We start from the raw sequence: 20,932 nt of genomic DNA, 5'->3' as shown, positions 1-20,932 counted from the left end.
ATGCGGGTTGAGGGCAAGAAGCAAGGGCGCAAGTCCGCCTAGCTCGCGGTTCCTCCCGGCCCCGGATGTGACTGTTTGGTTGAGGCGCCTCGCGCAGTTCGCCGCACGGGGTTGGGCGCTGGTGGGCGAAGTCATCACGAGGCGACGAGGAAGGAAGCGGGAAGAGCAGGTAGGAGTCTGGCACCGGTGGAGTCCTGGCTGGCCTACGTGCTTTGTCCTCTTTTTGCTCCAGTGGTCCCTTGTAGACATTCCTGTTGGATTTTCCTGTGTCAGCCAGGTCGCTGCTTCAGACTGCACCCTAACACATGAAACGTCTTTCCTTGCTAGCCCGTCTCTACCTCCACCGCCTTCGGCTAAGTTGGATCTTTCTTTACCTTCGGCAGCGCAGGTCGTCTTTTCCTGGTTAGGCCTTCTCGTTTCCCCTGACTACCGGTACTTATCAGAACGTGTTTCAGTATATTTTGAAAGTAAGGTCGCTACCTTGGAACTTCCCTCCCCCCAACATTTGGATACCTTAGTAAGTGCTACATTCTTTTGGCCAAAATACAGCCTTTCCCAGACTTCAAGTAGGCGGATTAGGGCAGTGCGTTTTTATTTAATTAGGCCCGCTAATGTTGAGAATGACGAGGAGAGTGTAATTACAGATGGCTTCTTGGAAGGAAAAGAACTTAAGAATTATTTGGCTATACTACGTTTTCCTAGCTAAAAAAACTTTCCAAAGAATTTTCTGACAACCTTTAAAGACTATATAGTAAGAGAAAATAGTAACTCACGTGAGCCAGGCACTCTAATAGGGTCTTTTACGCGGGTTTTTATATAATTCTCAAATAACTCTATGAAGTATTATTATAATAGGGTTCACAGATTCTTTTAATAGGGAACTCCACTGCCTTGCCTTTACACAATGAGAAATCTTACCAGAAACTCCCTTGCTGTGTATCATTCATTTCTTGTTTGCCAGTAAAAATAAAAGAACAGCAACTGTTTTGTGTTCCCTTCTTCCCAGGTTATTTCCAGCATGCTTTGTAACCCAGATTCTTTTCTTTTTTTCTTCCTCATTTTTTAAAATTTTAATCATTGTTCAAATACAGTTTTCTCCTTTTTACTCCCAATCCAGTCCCCCCTCCCACCCTCCCCACTTCCCTCCCATTACCACCCTCCCCTTAGCTTATGACCATGTGTCCTTTAAGTTTGTTCCTGTGAACCCTTCCCACTGTCCCTTTAAATTCCCTCTTCTACCCAGATTCTTTTCATTCTTTATAGTGCCAGTGGCACAGCCCTTTAGTCATTTTGGTTGCTATCCAGCTTTCCACATCAAGACCAACTTTGGAAAACTCAAACATGTGAAGAAAAGTTGACCTAAACTCATTACAATAATTGTGTGGTAGTGTAATCTCAGTCTACGCAGTTTTATTCATTTTTCAGCTTTCAACCATAGGACATCCAACTTTTGTCTGGAAAGATGCTTCACTTTCTTTAAATCTTCAAGGATAAGTAGAGTTTGTACATCTGAGAAGGGGACAAGGCACTAGGCAGAATAAACAACTTTAAAGGCACAGACACTTGCAAAGGACAAGTGGGTTTTTGGAGGTATGACTGGAATAGAGTGTTTAGAGTAGAGATCATTCAGTTAGTACACATGTTGGCCTTTATCCTGTCTTTTACAGTATAGCCTTTCATGCATCCAATCAGACAATTCTGGTGCTAATCTAGTCCAAGACAATGAGGTGACTTTTTGTGTCAGAGTACCCCACAAGTGGCCCAAGTAGAATTTCAAAGTAGAAAGAGGTTTTTCATATAACCTCCTTTTCTTTAAACAAATATTTCACCTGCTCATCACTCTCCTGACCATGTCCCATCCCTCATGTTCAGTGTCATTCTGACTGTTCAGAACTGCCAGTTGTTGCACTCCACCTTTTCTAAAAATACTCTCAATATACCCCACCTTTCCCCACCCACACTCCATGATCTCATTAGCTGTCGGAAGGAATCTAGTATATAATTAAAGTAATTCACAATAGGATATGACTGTTGTGATTGACCCTTTAGGCGTCTGTGTATGAGAAGTTTGTTGACTTGATACCTGAATGTGGGGATAGTAGCACTTAATCTATTCCTTTTTCTGTTGGGCTTTCCAGTCCCAATAAGAGAAAAACAATAAACAATGGCTTGACAGCTTATTTCAGAAAGATTGTTTTCATTTAATGCAGATTTAGGTACATTTTACCCCAACAGTCTGATTGTTGAACACTTTTTGATGGTGGTCTTTGGATGTGTTTCAAATAATAACATTTAAATTTTGCAGACTAAGTAAAGTGATTTGGGGGACTTTGGTTGACTTATGGGGTCAGTGCTCCATGATAAATGTTGATTGACTAAAATCAAAAGCCTCAGTGTATGAATTTCTGGGGCTTCCTCAACTCTTTAACATTCCCTGTATTAGGTCTCTGTTTTTGTTTTTTAACTAGCTAGGTAATCAGTAAATATTCATGTAATACAGAGATTAGAAGTTTAATTTTTTTTTTATTCTGGTGCATAGAGGTTAAGATCTATCTGTCCTTGGTCTTATGAGCATAATAGACTAAGAGTTACTACTGGTTTTATTATGGAAAAATTTACAGGAACCTTACTGTCTATAATAATCCCTTTAATACAAAATCCATTTATTGCATCACCTGACCTCATACTTTGCCATGGAGCATAACCAAATGTATTTTAAAAATTGAATTAAACTTTTTCATAAAAGAATTGTATTAGGAAGAAAACCTGCTAAAACTTTTGTCTCCCAGTCAGCATTTACTTAGGTCACCTGTGAGAAACCCTGACTCATTCTTATCTGAGAGAAAAACTAAAATCCCAGTAGGAATCCAAAAGCTGTAGAGGGCAGACTTCTAGAATTTAATGTTACTACACCATAGAAAAATTAAAACTCTAACTTAGGAAATAAGTGATCGGTAATCTAAGGATTTATTACACAGTTTTAAACAAAATTATTTGTAACTTAAATGGCCTTTTCAATGGCTAATTCAAATTTCATATTTTAAGGTAGAATATTTGTCTTTATTATTATATAAGTTAATAGTCACCACAGACAACAGTTTCTAAGCCTAAATAATATTAATATCTTTCATTTTTAGTTATACTAAGTGTTCTTTCTTTCTGGTTTACCTGGAACATTTGGCAAGAGCCTTTGTTATGGTAGAAAATTACTTAACTAGTATTTCAACACTTGTCAGCAAACTCAAATCACCCAGCCTTCCCTTTCTTTACTTCCTTCTGAGTCATTTCCTCTCCAAACCTCTCCATTAAAACTTGTTTCAGTCTCTGTTTAATTAGTTTCATCTGTAATACTAATTGAGTGCTTCCCCTGAGATTTTTTTAATGTATCTTTGTCTTCCCATTTTGTCATCTTTATGAAAATTGCTTTATCTGATTTTGTACCATTTGTTAACTTTGATTACTACCAGATTAGTGATCTTTTTGCAGTCTAGTTAGTGATTTGTGTGTGTGGCTAAAAATAGGAGTGAACAAGCTTTGTGTTCTGTGGAATAGAAAATTTAAGCAGATTGCCAGATTACTTTAAATGGCTTTTCAAAACAATATTGGAAATTTAACTCTACCATTGAACAAAATTCAGGTGTCAAACCGAAAGCTAGTAGAGCAACTATGGCAGTTTTTCACTAGGTAAATTCTCGCTTGGTTGGTGAAATGAAAAATTAAATTTGTCCAGATTTGTTTGCTTCCTCCTCTATGACCATTTGACCATTACAGTTGTGTAAATTGCCCTTATTTCCGTTTTCACTTTGCCCATAGGCCAGTGGTGTCAAACTCATTTTCACCTGGAGCTGTATCAGCCTTGAGGTTGCCTTCAGAGGGCCGAATGTAATTTGAGGACTGTATAAAAGTACCATAACTACTCCTTAACTAGGGGCAAGGAGTTCAGCACTGCCGCTGGGTAGAAACAAGGTGGAGGGCCGGATTCGGCCAGTGGGCCTTGTGTTTGCCATCTGTACCATAGGCAGTTAAAGCAGGGAAGTATGTCACAATTCCAGTTTATGGATGTGGGCTACCTAGTGTATCAGGAATCTAAATTTTATATAAAGTACTACTGTTATATAAGTGCAAGTAGGTGGTAATGTGATTAAAAATTTGTGAGTACCTTTAAAAGCAGTGATGAATTATTACTAGCTTTTGGTTGTTTTCTTTAAAGGACACTAACACGTAAATGTGTTGTCAAGTGGAATTGTTAGGAAAAGGTTTTTGTTGTTTAAGAGTTTGGTAGTCCTCTATATTGGGTCCCTGTACAAATCCTAAAGGGCTGGGAGACTTTGGGCAAATTATTGAACATTTCTGAAACTCAGTTTTATTATCTGTAAAATGCAATAATACCAATCAGAAGGTTTGTTTTGAGAATAAAAGTAAATAACCTACTGATGTAGTCTCTGATGGTAAGGCTTAAGGATCTGCATTTATATTTATTTTTTTGATTTTATTTATTTATTTTCAGAGTGGGGGGGGGAGAAAGAGAGGGAGAGAAACATCTGTTGGTTGCCTCTTGCAGACCTCTAACTGGGGGCCTGGCCTGCAACCCTGGCATGTGCCCTCACGGGAATCGAACCAGCAACCTTTTGGTTCACAGGCCAGAGCTCAGTCCACTGAGCCATACCAGCCAGAGCAAGGGTCTGCATTTATAACCAGCTTCCCAGATGATTATTGGTGTAGTACAGGTTCTCAAATTCTAGCATGCATCAGAATCATCTGGAGGGCTTGTTAAAACACATTACTGAGCCCCAACTCCAGTTTGTGATTCAGTGGGTCTAAGGGGAGGTCCCATCATTTATATTTCCAACAGATTCCTAGGCGATGCTGATGCTGCTAGTCTGGAAGTAATACTTTGACGACAATTGGTGTAATATATATGATGCCACTTTGACCAGCCTCATAAAGATGAGGAAAAGGATAATGGTAGTAGCACTCATTATGTACCAGGCACTATTATATGTGCTTTACAAATATTCTCATTTAATTCTCTCTGATCCTATGAAATGGGTGTTATTAATATCATTGCCATTTTATAGAAAAGGAAAGTGAGCTACAGAGAGGAGGTTCAGTAATTTGCCCAAAGTCACCAGCTAATAGGTAGTAGAACTGTTCAAACCCAGAGACTACCTCCAGAGCACACTCTAAAACATCATTCTGATAAAAGATATAACCTGATTGTGCAGCCCTCTCTTAAAAAGAGTTTTTCCTAATTTAAAATAAATATATTTAGTGTTTATTCTTATGTGAGCCTCAAATCAAAGGCTGTAAAACCAGGCTTGCCCATTTCCCTGATTGCAAGGGAAGACCATTTCAGCATGTTCCAGCCTGGGGCACCACAACCATGTGTTTAGCTAGGCTTCTGTAGACTTGATCTTCAAATGTCTTTTTTGTTGTTATTGAGTTTTTTAGATGTCCTTTTAAAAACATTTAAATGAAATATTATTGCATTTGTCTCCTACCATCAAGTTCTTAAGTAAAACATGACATTATAATTTTTTCTTCCTTCTTCAGAGTTCTCTGGGCCATTATGGCTGTCAAATGGACTGGTGGACATTCTTCTCCTATTCTCTGCCTGAATGCAAGTCAAGAAGGGCTTGTGGCTTCTGGAGCTGAGGGTGGCGATCTCATGGCTTGGAGCGAAGATGGGACTCCATTGGGACACACATTTTTTCAAGGGGCTGATGATGTTACCAGTGTCTTATTCTCTTCCTCCTGCCCCACCAAGCTTTATGCCTCCCATGGAGAAACCATTAGCATACTGGATGTCAGATCCCTCAAAGGTTCCCTGGACCATTTTCATGTGAATGAAGAAGAAATCAATTGCCTTTCATTGAATGAAACTGAAAACCTGCTGGCTTCTGCTGATGACTCTGGTGCAATCAAAATCCTAGATTTGGAAAATAAGAAAGTTAGCAGATCACTGAAGAGACATTCCAATATCTGTTCTTCTGTAGCCTTTCGGCCTCAAAGACCTCAGAGCCTGGTGTCATGTGGACTGGATATGCAGGTGATGCTTTGCAAAGATTACTTGGGTAATTTCTAAATGGGGTTTGCTAAATATATGTTTGAATTTTTTATTCTCTATTTAGCATCATTTATTTATGAACCATAAGCTTTCCTTCTAACATGTTTCATACTCAATTGACAAAGCCTATTAGATTGTATTCACAAACTAATCATTAATCCTATAGTCTTCCTTCCTTTTTTTTTTTTAAGATTTTATTTATTTATTTTTAGAGAGGGGGAAGGGAGAGAGAAAGAGAATGAAACATCAATGTGTGGTTATCTTTTGTGCGCCCCCTCCTGGAGACCTGGCCCACAACCCAGGCATGTACCCTGACTGGAAAACGAATTGGAACCCTTTGGTTTGCAGGCCTGTGCTCAGTCCACTGAGCTACATTGACCAGGACTAGTCTTCCTCTCTTTATGCTTTAATATGTATCTAATACCTGGGAATTCAAATACTTGATTCTAAATATTAGTTTAAATAAAGGGGAATGCTGAAGGCAGAGTTTATCACCCAGTTTCTACAAATACTGGCTTGTTTTAAAAAAAGTTGAGACTGGATCTGTTATTTTTACTTTGAAATTCTGGGTGCATTAATTGAGATACTGTATATTGGTGACCAGGATCAGAACATTAAATTTATGCTGAGTTTTGAAAGAAACATCACAAAGTAGCTCAAATTCAGAGGAAGGCCATCAAAAGAGTAGGTGTATCTAGAAACCCCATTATGTGGGAAACTGCAGTTGTGTGAGTTTTGTTTTTGGGGTTTTTTTTTTTAATATAGGTAATATTCTTCTGTAATTTTTGGATTTTTAAATGAATTTTTTATCAACTCACAAAAATAAGCTCATTTTGCAATAATTAAAAAGGAAAATATATTTAAATTTATTTTTATTTTTTATTTAATGGTTGTTGAAGTACAGTTGTCTCCATTTTACCCCCCCCCACCCCTACCCCAGTCATTCCCTCTTCCCACCATTGATCCTACCCGCCTTTGATTTTGTCCTTGTGTCCTTTATAGATGTTCCTGATAACCCTTCCCTCTTTTCCCCCTTTATCCCCTCCCACCTCCCCTGTAGTTAACTGTCCGTTTATTTTTAATAATTTTAATGTCTCTGGTTATATTTTGCTTGCTTGTTTGTTTTGTTGATTAGGTTTCACTTATAGGTGAGATCACAGGATACTTGTCTTTTACCGCCTGGCTTATTTCACTTAGCATAATGCTCTCCAGTTCCATCGATGCTGTCCCAAAGAGTAGGAGCTCTTTTCTTTTTGCTGCATAATATTCCTTTGTGTAAATGTACCATAGTTATTTTTGATCCATTCATTTACTGATGGGCACTTAAGTTCCTTCTAGTACTTGGCTATTGTAAATTGTTCTACTATGAACATTGGGGTGCATAGGATCTTTTGAATTGGAGTTTCGGGGTTCTTAGGGTATAATCCCAACTGTGGAATTGCCAGATCAAGAGGCAGTTCCATTTTTAGTTTTCTGAGAAAATTCCATACTGTTTTCCATAGTAGCTGCACCAGTCTGTATTCCCACCAACAGTGCACTAGGGTTCCCTTTTCTCCACATCCACTCCAACGCTTGTTGTTTGTTGATTTGTTTATGATGGCCATTCAGACTAGTGTGAAGTGGTATCTCATTGTGCATCTCTCTGATGGCTAGTGATGCTGAGCATTTTTTCATATGTCTCTGGACCCCTTGTATGTCTTCTTTGGAGAAGTGTCTGTTCAAGTCCTTTGCCCATTTTTTTATTGGGTTTTTGGTTTTCCTAGAGTGAAGTCATGTGAGTTCTTTATGTATTTTAGAGATCAAACTCTTGTCTGAGGTATTGTTGGCAAATATGTTTTCCCATATGGTTGGTTCTGTTTTCTTTAGCTGTGCAGAAGCTTTGTATTTTGACGAGATCACATTTATTTATTCTTTCCTTTACATCCCTTGTTTTGGGGATAGAACAGTGAAAATATTGCTGTGTGGAATATCTGAGATTTTCCTGACTATGTTCTCCTGTACGACTTTTATGTTGTCACAATTTTAAGTCTTTTATCCACCTTGAATTTATTTTTCTGTATGGTGTAAGTTGGTGATCGAGTTTCATTTTTTTGCATGTAGCTGTCCAGTTCTCCCAACATCATTTGTTGAAGAGGCTATTTTTACTACTTTTTATGCTTCTGTCCCCTTTGTCAAATATTAATCAATTGTCGAGATTTGGGTTCATTTCTAGGCTCTCTGTTCTGTTCCATTGGTCCATGTGTTTGTTCTTATGCCACTACCAGGCTGTTTTGATCACAGTGGCCTTATAATATAGTTTAATATCAGGTATTGTGATCTCTCCTACTTTGTTCTTTCCCAAAATTGCTGCAGCTGTTCTGGGTTGTTTATGGTTCCATATAAAAATTTTTTTAAGACTTTATTTATTTATTTTTAGAGAGGGAAGGGAAGGAGGGAGAAAGAGAGAAACATCAATGTGTGGTTGCTGGGGGCCGTGGCCTGCAACCCAAGCATGTGCCCTGACTGGAAATCGAACTTGCAACACTTTGGTTCGCAGCCCGTGCTTAATCCACTGAGCTATGCCAGCCATGTTCTATATACATTTTTGAAATGTTTGTTCTATAGCTGTGAAATGTGCCATTGGTACTTTAATAGGGATTGAGTTGAATCTATAAATTGCTTTGGGTAGTATGGCCATTTTGATGGTGTTGAGTCCATTCCATGAACATGGTATATACTTCCATTTGTTTGTGTCTTCTTTAATTTCTTTCTTCACTGTTGTGTGGCTTTCTGGTACAGGTCTTTTACCTCCTTGGTTAAGTTTATTCCTAGGTATTTTATTTTTCTTGTTGCTATATCAAATTGGATTTTTTTCTGATTTCTCTTTCTGATATTTCATTGTTGGCAAAAATCCCTTTGATTTCTGAATATTGATTTTGTATCCCGCTGTTTTGTCAAGTTCATTTATTATTTCGAGTAGTTTTTTGGTGGAGTCTATAGGATTTTCTATGTACACTATCATGTCATCTGCAAATAATGAGAGTTTTTCTTCCTCCTCCCCAATTTGGATGCCTTTTATTTCTTTTTCTTGTCTAATTGCTGTGGCTAGGACTTCCAATACTATGTTGAATAGAAGTGGTGAAAGTGGACATCCTTGTCTTGTTCCTGATCTTAGTGGGAAAGCTTTTAGTTTTTGCCTATTGAGTATGATGTTGGCTATAGGTCTCGTGTATATGTCCTTTATTACGTTGAGGAATGCTCCCTCTATTCCCACTTTGCTGAGTGTTTTTATCATAAATGGGTGCTGTACCTTATCAAATGCTTTTTCTGCATCTATTAATATGATCATGTGATTTTTATCTTTCTCTTTGTTTATGTGATGTGTTACATTTATTGATATGCAAATGTTGAACCATCCTTGCATCCCTGGGATGAATCCCACTTGGTCATGGTATATGATCTTTTTAATGTGTTGTTTAATGTGGTTTCGCAATATTTTGTTGAGGATTTTAGCGTTTATGTTTATCAGTAATACTGGCCTGAAGTTTCCTTTCTTTGTTGTGTCTTTGTCTGGTTTTGGGATTAGGATGATGCTTGCTTCATAAAAAGAGTTTAGGAGTCTTCCATCTTCTTGGATTTTTTGGAATAGTTTGTGAAGGATAGGGTTAGCTCTTCCTTAAGTTTTGTAAAATTCTCCTGTGAAACTGTCTGGTCCTGGGCTTTTGTGTGCTGGGAGTTTTTTGTTTACTGCTTCAATTTTATCAGCTGTTATTGGTCTGTTCTGGCTTTCTGCTTCTTCATTCAGTTTTGGAAGAGTATGTTTTTCTAGATATTTGTCAGTTTCACGTAGGTTTTCAAATTTCTTGGTGTGTAGGTGTTCATAGTAATTTCTTACAGTATTGCTTTGTATTCTGCAGTATCATTTGTAATCTCACCTCTTTTATTTCTGATTTTGTTTATTTGGGTCTTATCTCTTATTTTCTTGATGAGTCTGCTTTAAGGCATGTTGATTTTGTTTATCTTTTTAAGGAACCAGCTCCTGGATTGATTGATCCTTAGATTTGTTCTTTTAGTCTCTATGTCATTTAATTCTTCTCTGATCTTGGTTACTTCCTTCCTTCTACTTGCTTTGGGCTGTCCTTGCAGTTGTTCTTTGAGTTCTTGTAGGTGTAGGGTTAGGCTGTTTATTTGAAATATTTCTATCTTTTTAAGGTAGGCCTGTATTACTATGAACTTCCCTCTCAGGACTGCCTTGGCTGTGTCTCATAAGTTTTGGACTGTTGTGAGTGCATTTTCATTTGTTTTCAGAAACTTTTATTTCTTCCCTGAGCTCATTCTTAACCATTCATTGTTTAATAGTATGCTATTTGATCTCCATGAGTTTGAGAGTTTTTGAGTTTTTACTTGAGGTTGGTTTCTAGTTTCAGTCCCTTGTGGTCAGAGAAAATGTTTGATATGGTTTCAGTTTTCTTGAATTTGTTGAGGCTTGTTTTGTGTCTTATCATGTGGTCTGCCTTTGAAAATGTTCCATGTACATTTGAAAAGAATGAGTATTTTGCCTCTTTGGGATGGGAGGTTCTATATATGTCAGTTAAGTCCATTTGATCTAGGACATTGTTCAGTGTCACAATATCTTAGTTAAAAAAATTTGGGGGAGGTTTTTGACAGTGAGGTGTTAAAATTCCCTACTGTAATATTGCTGCTGTCAATATTTTTCTTGAAGCCCTCCAAGATTTTCCCTATATTTGGGTAGGGAAAACACAGGCTGTCCTGTGTTGGGTTCACGTATGTTTATAATGTTTATGTTTTCTTGACGGATCCTTTTCTTGAGTATTATGAAATGTCCTTCCAGGTCTCTTTTTATGGCCCTTGTTTTGAAGTCTATTTTGTCTGATATGAATATCGCTACCCCAGCTTTTTTTTTCCTGTGCATTTGCTTGGAATATCTGTTTCCAATCCTTTACTTTCAGTCTGGATAGGTCTTTTGTTCTGAGGTGGGTCTCTTGTAGGCAACATATGTGTGTGTCATGTTTTCTTATTCATTCATCTACTCTGCATCTTTTGATTGGAGCATTTAATCCATTAACATTTAAGGTTATTATTGATAGGTATTTATTAATTTTTCCCCTTTGTCACCTGTGTCCCGCTCCCTCTCACTCTTTTCCTTCCTCGTCTTATAGTACTCCCTTTATCATATTTTGTAGTGTTGGTTTGGTGGAGATGTTTTATTCTTTCAGTCTTCTTTTGTCTGGGAAACTCCTTATTTCGCCTTCCATTTTAATGGAGAGCCTCGCTGGGTAATCATTTTGCAGGCCTCTGGTTTTCATTGCTTGGAATATGTCTTGCCATTCTCTTCTGGATTGGAGTATTTCTGTTGAGAAATCAGCTGCTAGCCTTATTGGAGCCCCTTTGTATGTTACTTCTTGTTTCTCCCTTGCTGCTTTTAAGATTCTGTCTTTGTTTTTAAACTTGGCGTTTTGGACTTCTGGCCAAGATGGAGGCGTAGGTAGACACACTGTGCCTCCTTGCACAACCAAGATAGGGATGACAACAATTTAGAAACAGAATAACAACCAGAACTGACAGAAAATTGAACTGTATGGAAGTCGGACAACCAAAGAGTTAAAATAGACACGTTCATCCAGACCGGTAGGAGGGGCGGAGTCGGGCAGCCGGTGGAGAGGGGTTGTGGCACAAAGAGCGGTGGGACCTGGTGTGTAAGGCATCCCAGACCCGCAAGACCACAGTGGGTGGACCCTGGGCGTGCAGGCAGTGGCTGGCAGACCCTGGGCTCACAAGGTGGCAGCAGGAGAACCCAGCAAGGCGGCAATTGAGAAGTGAGGCACTGCCTGCAACCCGGAGTCCCAGTGCTGGGAAATAGAGCCTCAAGGCACTGATTGAAAACACCTGTGGGGGTTTAGGCACAGGGTGAGACTCCCAATCTCACAGGAGAGTTCATTGGAGAGACCCACGGGGTCCTAGAACGTGCACAAGCCCACTCACATGGGAATTAGCGCCAGAAAGGCCCAGTTTGCTTGGGAGAAGTGGGGGAAGGGACTGAATTCCGGCAGAGAGGAGAGCAAGCACTATTGTTCCCTCTCGGACCCCACCCCCACATACAGTGTCATAACCCAGAGACTGGGTTGCCCCGCCCTGGTGAACACCTAAGGCTCCACCCCTCATACAGAACAGGCGCATCAAGACCAAAAAAAATGGCCCAAATGGAAGAACAGATCAAAGCTCCACAGCAAATACAACTAAGCAATCAAGAGATAGCCAACCTATCAGATGCAGAGTTCAAAGCACTGGTGATCAGGATGCTCACAGACTTGGTTGAATTTGGTTGCAAATTAGATGAAAGAATGAAGGCTACGCTAAGTGAAATGAAGGAAAATGCACAGGGAACCAATAGTGATAGGAAGAACACTGGGACTCAAATCAATGGAGTGGACCAGAAGGAAGAAAGAAACAATCAAACAGAAAAGAATGAAGAAACAAGAATTCACAAAATGAGGAGAGGCTTAGGAACCTCCAGGACATCTTTAAACTTTCCGAGTTATAGGGGTACCAGAAGAGGAAGAGGAAGAGCAACAAGTGGAAAAGTTATTTGAACAAGTAATAAAGGAGAACTTTCCCAATCTGGCAAAGGAAATAGACTTCCAGAAAGTCCAGGAAACTCAGAGTCCCAAAGAAGTTGGACCCAAGGAGAAACACACCAAGGCACATCATAATTACATTAGCCAAGATAAAAGTGAAGGAGTGAATTCTAGAAGCAGCAAGAGATAAGGAGGCAGTTACCTACAAAGGAGTTCCCATCAGACTGTCAGCTGATTTCTCAGAAGAGACCTTGCAGGCAAGAAGGGGCTGGAAAGAAGTATTCCAGGTCATGAAGGGCAAGGACTTACATGCAATATTGCTGTATTCAGCAATATTTTTTGTTGTCACTATGACTGCCATTCTCCCTCTTTAAGGATACTGGCATTTTATAGGCAGAATCAGTGGATGTCCTGCAGTGCTTGGATAGTCCCTAAACAATGAAGATTGTCCTACCAAAAATGTCTACTTAGAATTATTTTAGACTGCCTGGCTGGCATAGCTCAGTAGATTGAGCGCAGACGGTGAACCAAAGTGTCGCAGGTTCAATTTCCAGTCAGGGCACATGCCTGGGTTGCAGGCCATGACCCCCAGTAACCGCACATTGATGTTTCTCTCTGTCTCTCTGTCTCTCTGTCTCTGTCTCCCTCCCTTCCCTGTCTAAAAATAAATAAATAAAATAAACTTTAAAAAAAGCTGAGCTTGGTTTAAAAAAAAAAGAATTATTTTAGACTTAGTGGGGACAGTGGCTCTATAACTTCACTCGTAGGTCTTAATCAAGCCCTTTAAGACCTAAAATTCTCGCCCTGGCTTGTGTAGCTCAGTGGATTGAGTGCGGGCTGCGAACCAGGCATCGCAGTTTCAATTCCCAGTCAGGGCACGTGCCTAGGTTACAGGCCATGACCCCCAGCAACCACACATTGATGTTTCTCTCTCTCTCTCTCCTTCTCCCTTTCTCCCCTCTCTAAAAATAAATAAATAAAATCTTTTTAAAAATTGTATTAGTCAAGTGACTTGCACAAAACAAAACAAAACAAAAAAAAAACTTCAAAGACCTAAAATTTTCACCCCTAGTGGTGATCATTTATTTGCCTGCTTGGTTGTACAAAAAGACCTACACAACCAGATGGATGTCTGTGTTAAGTAGGCAGATTGTCCAGTGTCTCTTTGATTAGTCATTCTTTCATCCTTAATCTATATTAGTTTTTTTTTTTAATTTAAAAACTTCTTTATAAATAGTCGATTAATCATTTTCTTCCTGCAAAGAGGCTATTTTCAGAAAATATTACTTATTCCTTTTTTAAAAAAATAAAATTCACCCTAATGGCTTTTGATGTGTTGGAATAAGTAATCGCCAGTTGTGCCCAAAATTTTTGGATCATTCTTCAACAGGGAAGATGCTTAGTTTTTGTACTTGGCGCTGCCTACCTGCAGCAAGCTCTACTACAGCATATATATAAAATCAATTTGAAACAAACATAATATAAGCTATATTAGTTTTCAATCACTGGTTCATTATTTAACTACTAAGCATGGCAGTAAATAATTAGGTGTGCAAAAAAGACCTGTATTCTTCCAATTAGATAAGAAGTGGACACCTAGAATTTACCATTTTGAGTCCAGTTCTAGGCAGGAAGCTTTAGTGGCAGGCAACTGCTGGAGACCAGGATAAAGAAATACTTTGTGAAAAGGAATTTTAGGTAATTGCTCACCTGCTAAAAATTGCTAGAAGTTCACTGTAGATTACCTTCTGCACCAGGTTGTGATACAACAATAGCAGCTAAGACAACACACAATGATTTAAAAAAAATTATTTCCTGCCCTGACTGGTGTGGCTCATCTCACAAACTGAAAGGTCACCAGTTCAATTCCTGATCAGGGCATGTGCCTAGGTTATGGGCCAGATCTCCCATTATGGGGGTGTGAGAGGCAACGAATCAATGTTTCTCTCCCTCTTTCTCCCTCCCTTTCCCTCTCTAGAAGTAAGTAAATAAAATCTTTAAAAAGAAAAAAATTATTTCTTTACTGATGGTAAATTTCTTCCACAATTTACCTTTTAAAACCTGATTATCCAGTTTTTTAAAATTTTTTAATTTACTAAATGATTTTACAGAGGGAGGAAGGAATAGAAAAAGAAAAACACTGACCAGTTGTCTCCTGAACCTGCAACCTACGCATGCGCACTGACCAGGAACTGGGCCATCAGCTTTTCCGTTTGCAGAACAACTCTTCAGCCACCTTAGTTACACATTATTCTAAGCTTTAAGAATATCCAGCTTGTGGTGGAGTCTTTAAGAATGTAGTTACAATAGTGGAAAGGAGTTCATATCAAGTTAATTTTGAGTTATTTCAGAGCAAATGCATTTATTTATTTTTTTTTTTAAATATATATTTTTAAGATTTTTATTTATTTATTTTTTAGGGAGGGAAGGGAGGGAGATAGAGAGAGAGAGAGAAACATCAATGTGCGGTTGCTGGGGGTTATGGCCTGCAACCCAGGAATGTACCCTGGCTGGGAATTGAACCTGGGACACTTTGGTTCCCAGCCCGCGCTCAATCCACTGAGCTATGCCAGCCAGGGGCCATTTATTTTATCTCAAGGCAGAAATTGGATTAACTGCCACACACAGTAGGTACGTTCAACACACATATCCTTGTCATTATAGAAATTATTAAAATTAGATCTTTTCATTTAATAGGTTTAAATAATCAGGTAAAGCATACTCTCAGGGGTCTTTTTTTTTCCCCCCCTTACCTGAGGATTTGTTCACTGATTCTTAAAGAGAGAAAGAAAAACATTGGTGTGAGAGTGAAACATCAATCACTTGCTTCTCTCATGCACCCCCACCTGCTATGGAACCCACAACCTAGGTGTGTGCCTTGACTAGGGATCAAACCCACGTTTTGGGACACAGTACCATACTCCAACCAATTGAGCTACCTGGCCAGGGCACCTGGGGATCTTTTTATATTTTATTTTATTTTATTTTTTATTTATTTTTAGGGAGGAGAAGAGAGGGAGAGAAAGATCAACGTGCAAGAAAAACATTGATCTTTTGCCTCTTGCACGCCCCCAACTGGGGACCTGGCCCACAACCCAGGCATATGTCCTGACTGGAATTGAACCAGCAACTTTGGTTCTCAGGCCAGCACTCAATCCACTGAGTCACACCAGCCAGAGTTGTTTTCTTTTTTTTAATGCTCAGACTGCGTACTCTTCCAAAGGAAGAAGACAGTAATCATCAGTGGGCAATAGTGGTTGCAAAAGCAACTCTGAAAGCTGACTTCATGCTCAGGAGAGAACCTGTGCCCGCCTCCTCATGGTTTTAGGTGCTCTACATGTTCAGAGAAACTTCTCTAGTAACAAACTATAGAAATGATCCCTGGAAGTATAGTCTTAAGAGTCAGGGATCTTAAGAACAAACTGATTCATTAAGATATTTGAAACCACTTAGTTTTATATTAAATAGGTACAAGTAATACTTATAGTATATGTGAATGTATAGAGAATAACAGTAACTACCTGTGTACCCACAACTGAAGTATGCAGGGTTTTTTTGTAAAAATCTTTGGAAATTTGAAATCATACTAAGTTTCTATAGCATACATGATTTCCCCTGCCTCCAATATCCACACCTGAAAATAAATGATTCAAAGGTTTCTTCTTGTTTCTGGAGTTTGAAAGATCATTAGTACCAACACTTAAGGATGATGATGCTAGAGGAGGCCTTTTTATCCCCTTGAAAATAATCTTTTGTGTAGAAAGAAATCTTCCTGCAGGAGGAAGAATTTGTGTGTGTGTTTATTGTAGGGACAGTGTTACTGATTAGGCTAAACATTGGCCGGTTATCTGTTTTCTCTCCCTTTTATGTTTTATAGGCCCATAACTCCCCAACTCTTATATTTTTTTCCTTCTTTAGCTTTCCTGCTGAAGCTGATGCCACTTGACTAGGTAGTTGAGAAATTGTGAAACACCTTGGAATCTCTGGCAGTTAGGATAAAGAAGTATAAAGAGAATGTCCAGGCAGGAACAATTTTGGAATGTTCAGTACTTGGAAATGATTCTTGAATTGGTAGAATCTAGGATGGTTATTACACATGTAGATGATTTAATTAATACAAAAATCTTGTAAGTTGCCAAAAACACTTTGTGTATAGGTCATTTTTGGATGTCTTACGAGGACAGTAAATACAACACAGGTACTTATGGGGGCTCTGTGAGAAAGTAGTTGGGGGTATCTGCCAATAATTAAGCTAGCAAATTCTGAAATGTTCGTCTTCTTGTGTTGAGGGTATTTTTAATAGAGATTATTTCCACATCAAGTTTTAATACTCATTCATTTTTGTTATATTTTCTGATATTTCTTTATTTTATTTAAATCACTTTAATTTGTTGGTAGTCTGTTGGCTTCACCCAAAAAACAACAGCTGGTCACTCTGTGTTGCATCCTGTCAAGGCCTGGCAGGTCCACTCTAGATTTGGGGAGACAGAAGAAAATTCAAGGAGCCATGGGGATGCTTGACATGCCTTTATTCATGGGTGGGCGAGCCACACATGCAGCAAGCTGTGTGTCTCTCTCATGGGAAGCTCCTACTGCCTTAGGTACTAGAGGCAAAGAAAACCAGCTTCAAGCCAGAAAATTATATAAAATAGCATAATTCTGCACTTGTAAACCCATTGCATATCATGGGAACAGTTCATCGGACCCAGTCTCAAGGCTATGAGAATAGTACTTATCAGGCCCGTTTAAGGTTATGGGAACACTGCTTCCCTTAGTTACCCACACACCTGGGTGAGGAAGCCAGACTAACTCTACTTACCCTACACACTCAATTCAAAAGGATTTTCAGGACCTACCCTAGTAGAAGTGAATTGAAAACCAAATTCTTAATATTGGCAACAATAATCTTGTCAATTGAGATCTATGCTTTTGACTATCTAAACAGACCTTACTTATCCTTGTGTCCATTTTAAATTATAAGTCATAGTTCAGGGATAATACTAAATGATAAAATAAAGCTGTATGTTCTCTCTCTAAAAGTATTAAGAATATTTTCCTCTTCATATTGGATACTACAGGAAGAAAATGAATCACAAGAATAAAATCAACTCACAAAGCTTATTTCATTTTAATTAGCACTTCATTTAAATGAATTTAGTAGATCCAACATCATGGTAAGGAACAACAAAAAGATATCAAGATATCAAATTAATCAACAGACATATCTGGAATTTCTTCTTTTCCAGGCATTATACTAGGCATTAGCAAACATGAATTAAACCTCAAGAAACTGACAAGGTAGTAGTATAAGTCAGTTAATAGAATGGAATTAAATATGGGAAAGAGAGAAGTGGGCTGAAATCATTAGGAAAGCCTCCTTAGAGAGACAGGGAATTGAACTAAGCCCCTAGGATGGGTAATTTGGGTGATAAGGAGAGGAGGGGTAGGCGTTTTTACTTATAACCAGCATAGACTTAATACATTTCATAATCTTCAATTTCACTTGCAAAGATGAAGGTAGAATGACCTAAAGAAAACTGGCAACTGCTTAAGAATTTGGGTTACATTTTAATGAGTTTGTTAATCGAAAGTTATTCAGGATCTTTTTTTCTAAATTCCACCATACTGCCCATTGGCATTCTAGTTTTAACACCAGGGTAGCATCCCACTGGCATGTTGTAATTTCCTGTAAACTCTTTCTTAATGTTGCTGGAAATATCCTATTAATTAGTGGAAGTGATCCTCTAATCACTCTCAGACTACTTTGATGATTTTTATTAGAAGCAGAATAAGCATGGTAGTTGAGCAAGATGACTAAAACTCTATTTAACTGTGTAACTTCCTTTTATTAAAAGGTGATGCTATGGAACCTTCAGAAAGCCCGGCCACTCTGGATTACAAATTTACAGGAGGATGAAACAGAAGAAATGAAGAGCCCACAATCACCCAGTCAGCTTTTAAACCCTGCTCTAGCTCATTCTGTGTCTGTGGCATCATGTGGCAATATTTTTAGTTGTGGTGCAGAAGATGGTAAGGTTCGAGTCTTTAGGGTGATGGGAGTCAAGTGTGAACAAGAACTGGGATTTAAGGGCCACACTTTGGGGGTATCCCAGGTCTGCTTTCTGCCAGAATCTTATTTGCTGCTTACTGGAGGGAATGATGGGAAGATAATGTTGTGGGATGTGAGCAGTGAACTTGAGAAAAAAAAGATAAGTCCTAAAAAACAGAAGAGTCCTATAAAACATACCCACAGAAAGAACACTAAAAGAGCAACTTATACCAAGCAGGGTGAAAACAGTAATACCTCAGTAACAGATGAAGCACAGGGCGAATTTTTACCAAAGCTAAGTATTGAACATGGAGAAAAAGTGAACTGGCTCTTGAGTACAAAAATAAAGGGTTGCCAAAGTATATTAGTAGCTGATCAAACTAGTTGTATATCTGTATATCCGTTAAATGAATTTTAAATTCAATAAAAAACATTTGAAAAACTGTGCTGAACTTTTTAGGTTTAAAAAATGCAATTTCTTTGTTTAAACTACCATATGTAGAATAATCCTGTTTCATCATATAAATTTTAAACGTCTGCACAAAAGAAGATAATTGGGTAATACTTCACATAGTAAATGACATTAAATTTTAGGAAAAGGGAACTAACATTCATTGAGTACTGAATATATACCATTGAGTTTACCTGTATTTCATTTTTTATTCCAAATCATTGATTTCCTCCTGTTTTATTGTGATAGGAATTGAAACTCAGAGATGTTAAGTAACTTGGGAACTGAGGAAATTTACAAGTATAATTACTTGCCTGCAAAGAATCTCAGGTGTCTTGTCAAACCTCCTGCCTTAGGGACACCCACACTGATCCAAACGTGGTCACTACATTAGTTATAACATGAGTTATTTCCGATCCTAAGATGCTGTGAGGAGCCTTATCAGGTTGGAAGAGGAAACCTGTTCTTGTTTGTTCTGTGTAAAGTGCAGAAGGCTTTGCTGACAGCTTACCTTTTGCTATTTCTAAGAAGGTATTAGGGTGAAATCAGTTTAGGATATCATGCAGCAATTCAGGCTATGATACTGGTAGGACCAAGAATAATCTAAAGTCACAAATAAATTTAAGATATAAGATATAAAAGAGATAGAAGAGGTAGAAAATAGAGGTTAAGATAGTATGTCAATACTAAGTTTCTTTACATAGTTGTCTTGGATTGCTGTCTTCCTTGTGTATTCTTTGAGCTTCTGTTTATACATCCTACTCTTATATTCCAAGTGTTGAAGAGAGAATCCGATTATCCTTGTTTGAGAAGAACTTTTTGAAAAGTTCAGTTTTAGTCAGAACACTTGTTATAAGTGATAGAAACCAAATTTGAATTTGCTTAAGGGAATAAAAAGGAATTTACTGATTCACGTAACTGAGAAGCCCAATGACAGTTGGCATGTACTGCTGGGGTAGCTAAGCTGATAGGATGTGAGTCTATAGGTGCCCTTCTTGTGGATAGTTTTTCCTAGAAGTGAAGAGGTAAAATTCTCAGTAATTTTAAGCTTGGAAACAGTCATGCCTAAAACAAGTATATTCCTGGAGCCTCTTCTTTTTAAATTTTTCTTAATATTTTCTTTTTTAAGATTTGATTTATTTATTTTTAGAGGGGGAGACAGACATCAGTGTGTGGTTGCTTCTTGTATGAACCCTACTGGGGACCTGGCCCACAACCCAGGCATGTGTCCTGACTGGAAATCAAACCAGGCACTCAATCACTGAGCCACACCAGCCAGGGCACTGGAGCCTTTTTTTTTTTTTTTTCTTTTCTCTGCTTAAGCTATTTGAGCTAAATTTTTTAAACTTAAAACCAAAAGAATCCTGACTAATTAAGTGGGCAATCAATAAATATTGTTCAGTGATCTCACTTGGAATTTAAGGAAGGGAGAATACCATCTTGGCCCTAAAAAAATTATTGACAAAGACCCTAGCTTGAGTACTACAGACACAAGATTCTAATCCCAAACCTAAGGCCATGTTGGGCCTTAGTTTCCTGACTTGAAAGTGAAGGGGTTAAATTAAGATATCTCCTAAGGGAATATGCCACTGTTTTATGAAATGAAAACATCTCTATAATATTGTGCTTAGCCAGTAATTATAATATTTATTAAAATGTCAGAAAGGACTAATTATCATTGGTCAATTTCTGATGGCTTTAGAGGGATTTTCTCAAAAATTACCCAAGTACAGCATCATTTTACCTGTTGAGCCTGAATAATTTTGTGTGAGCAAGGTATGATGTAATAT

The 20,932-nt window shown here is 38.3% G+C and overlaps 1 protein-coding gene and 1 pseudogene across 8 annotated transcripts; one reads left to right on the top strand and one right to left on the bottom strand.

Annotated features, from left to right (window-relative positions):
• The first annotated feature begins 93 nt into the window (after nt 1–93).
• WDR53 (WD repeat domain 53) lies at nt 94–19,161 on the top strand. Of its 8 annotated transcripts, none has more exons than XM_028505083.2 (3): nt 94–169; nt 5,554–6,049; nt 18,498–19,161. In XM_028505083.2, exons 2-3 carry the CDS (start codon nt 5,570–5,572, stop codon nt 19,107–19,109), a joined length of 1,092 nt encoding a protein of 363 aa, XP_028360884.1. In that variant the 5' UTR covers nt 94–169; nt 5,554–5,569; the 3' UTR covers nt 19,110–19,161. The 8 variants fall into 8 exon arrangements, with proteins under 8 accessions (XP_028360884.1, XP_035874172.1, XP_035874170.1 ...); XM_036018279.1 differs by having other exon boundaries at nt 5,554–6,074; nt 18,498–18,850; XM_028505084.2 differs by lacking the exon at nt 94–169 and adding an exon at nt 172–517.
• On the bottom strand, nt 15,842–16,039 carry LOC114491288 (annotated as a pseudogene).
• Nucleotides 19,162–20,932: the final 1,771 nt, after the last annotated feature.

Source organism: Phyllostomus discolor, chromosome 2, assembly GCF_004126475.2.
Source record: "Phyllostomus discolor isolate MPI-MPIP mPhyDis1 chromosome 2, mPhyDis1.pri.v3, whole genome shotgun sequence".
Lineage (NCBI taxonomy): Eukaryota > Metazoa > Chordata > Mammalia > Chiroptera > Phyllostomidae > Phyllostomus > Phyllostomus discolor.
This window is presented reverse-complemented; position numbering and strand designations above follow the sequence as displayed.

Excerpts from the sequence above, each read along its gene's own strand:
- WDR53 (XM_028505083.2), top strand. The coding sequence starts at position 5,570 with ATGGCTGTCAAATGGACTGGTGGACATTCTTCTCCTATTCTCTGCCTG. Across the intron at positions 6,050-18,497 it reads CATGTGGACTGGATATGCAG|GTGATGCTATGGAACCTTCA; the intron begins GTGATGCTTTGC and ends TTTTATTAAAAG.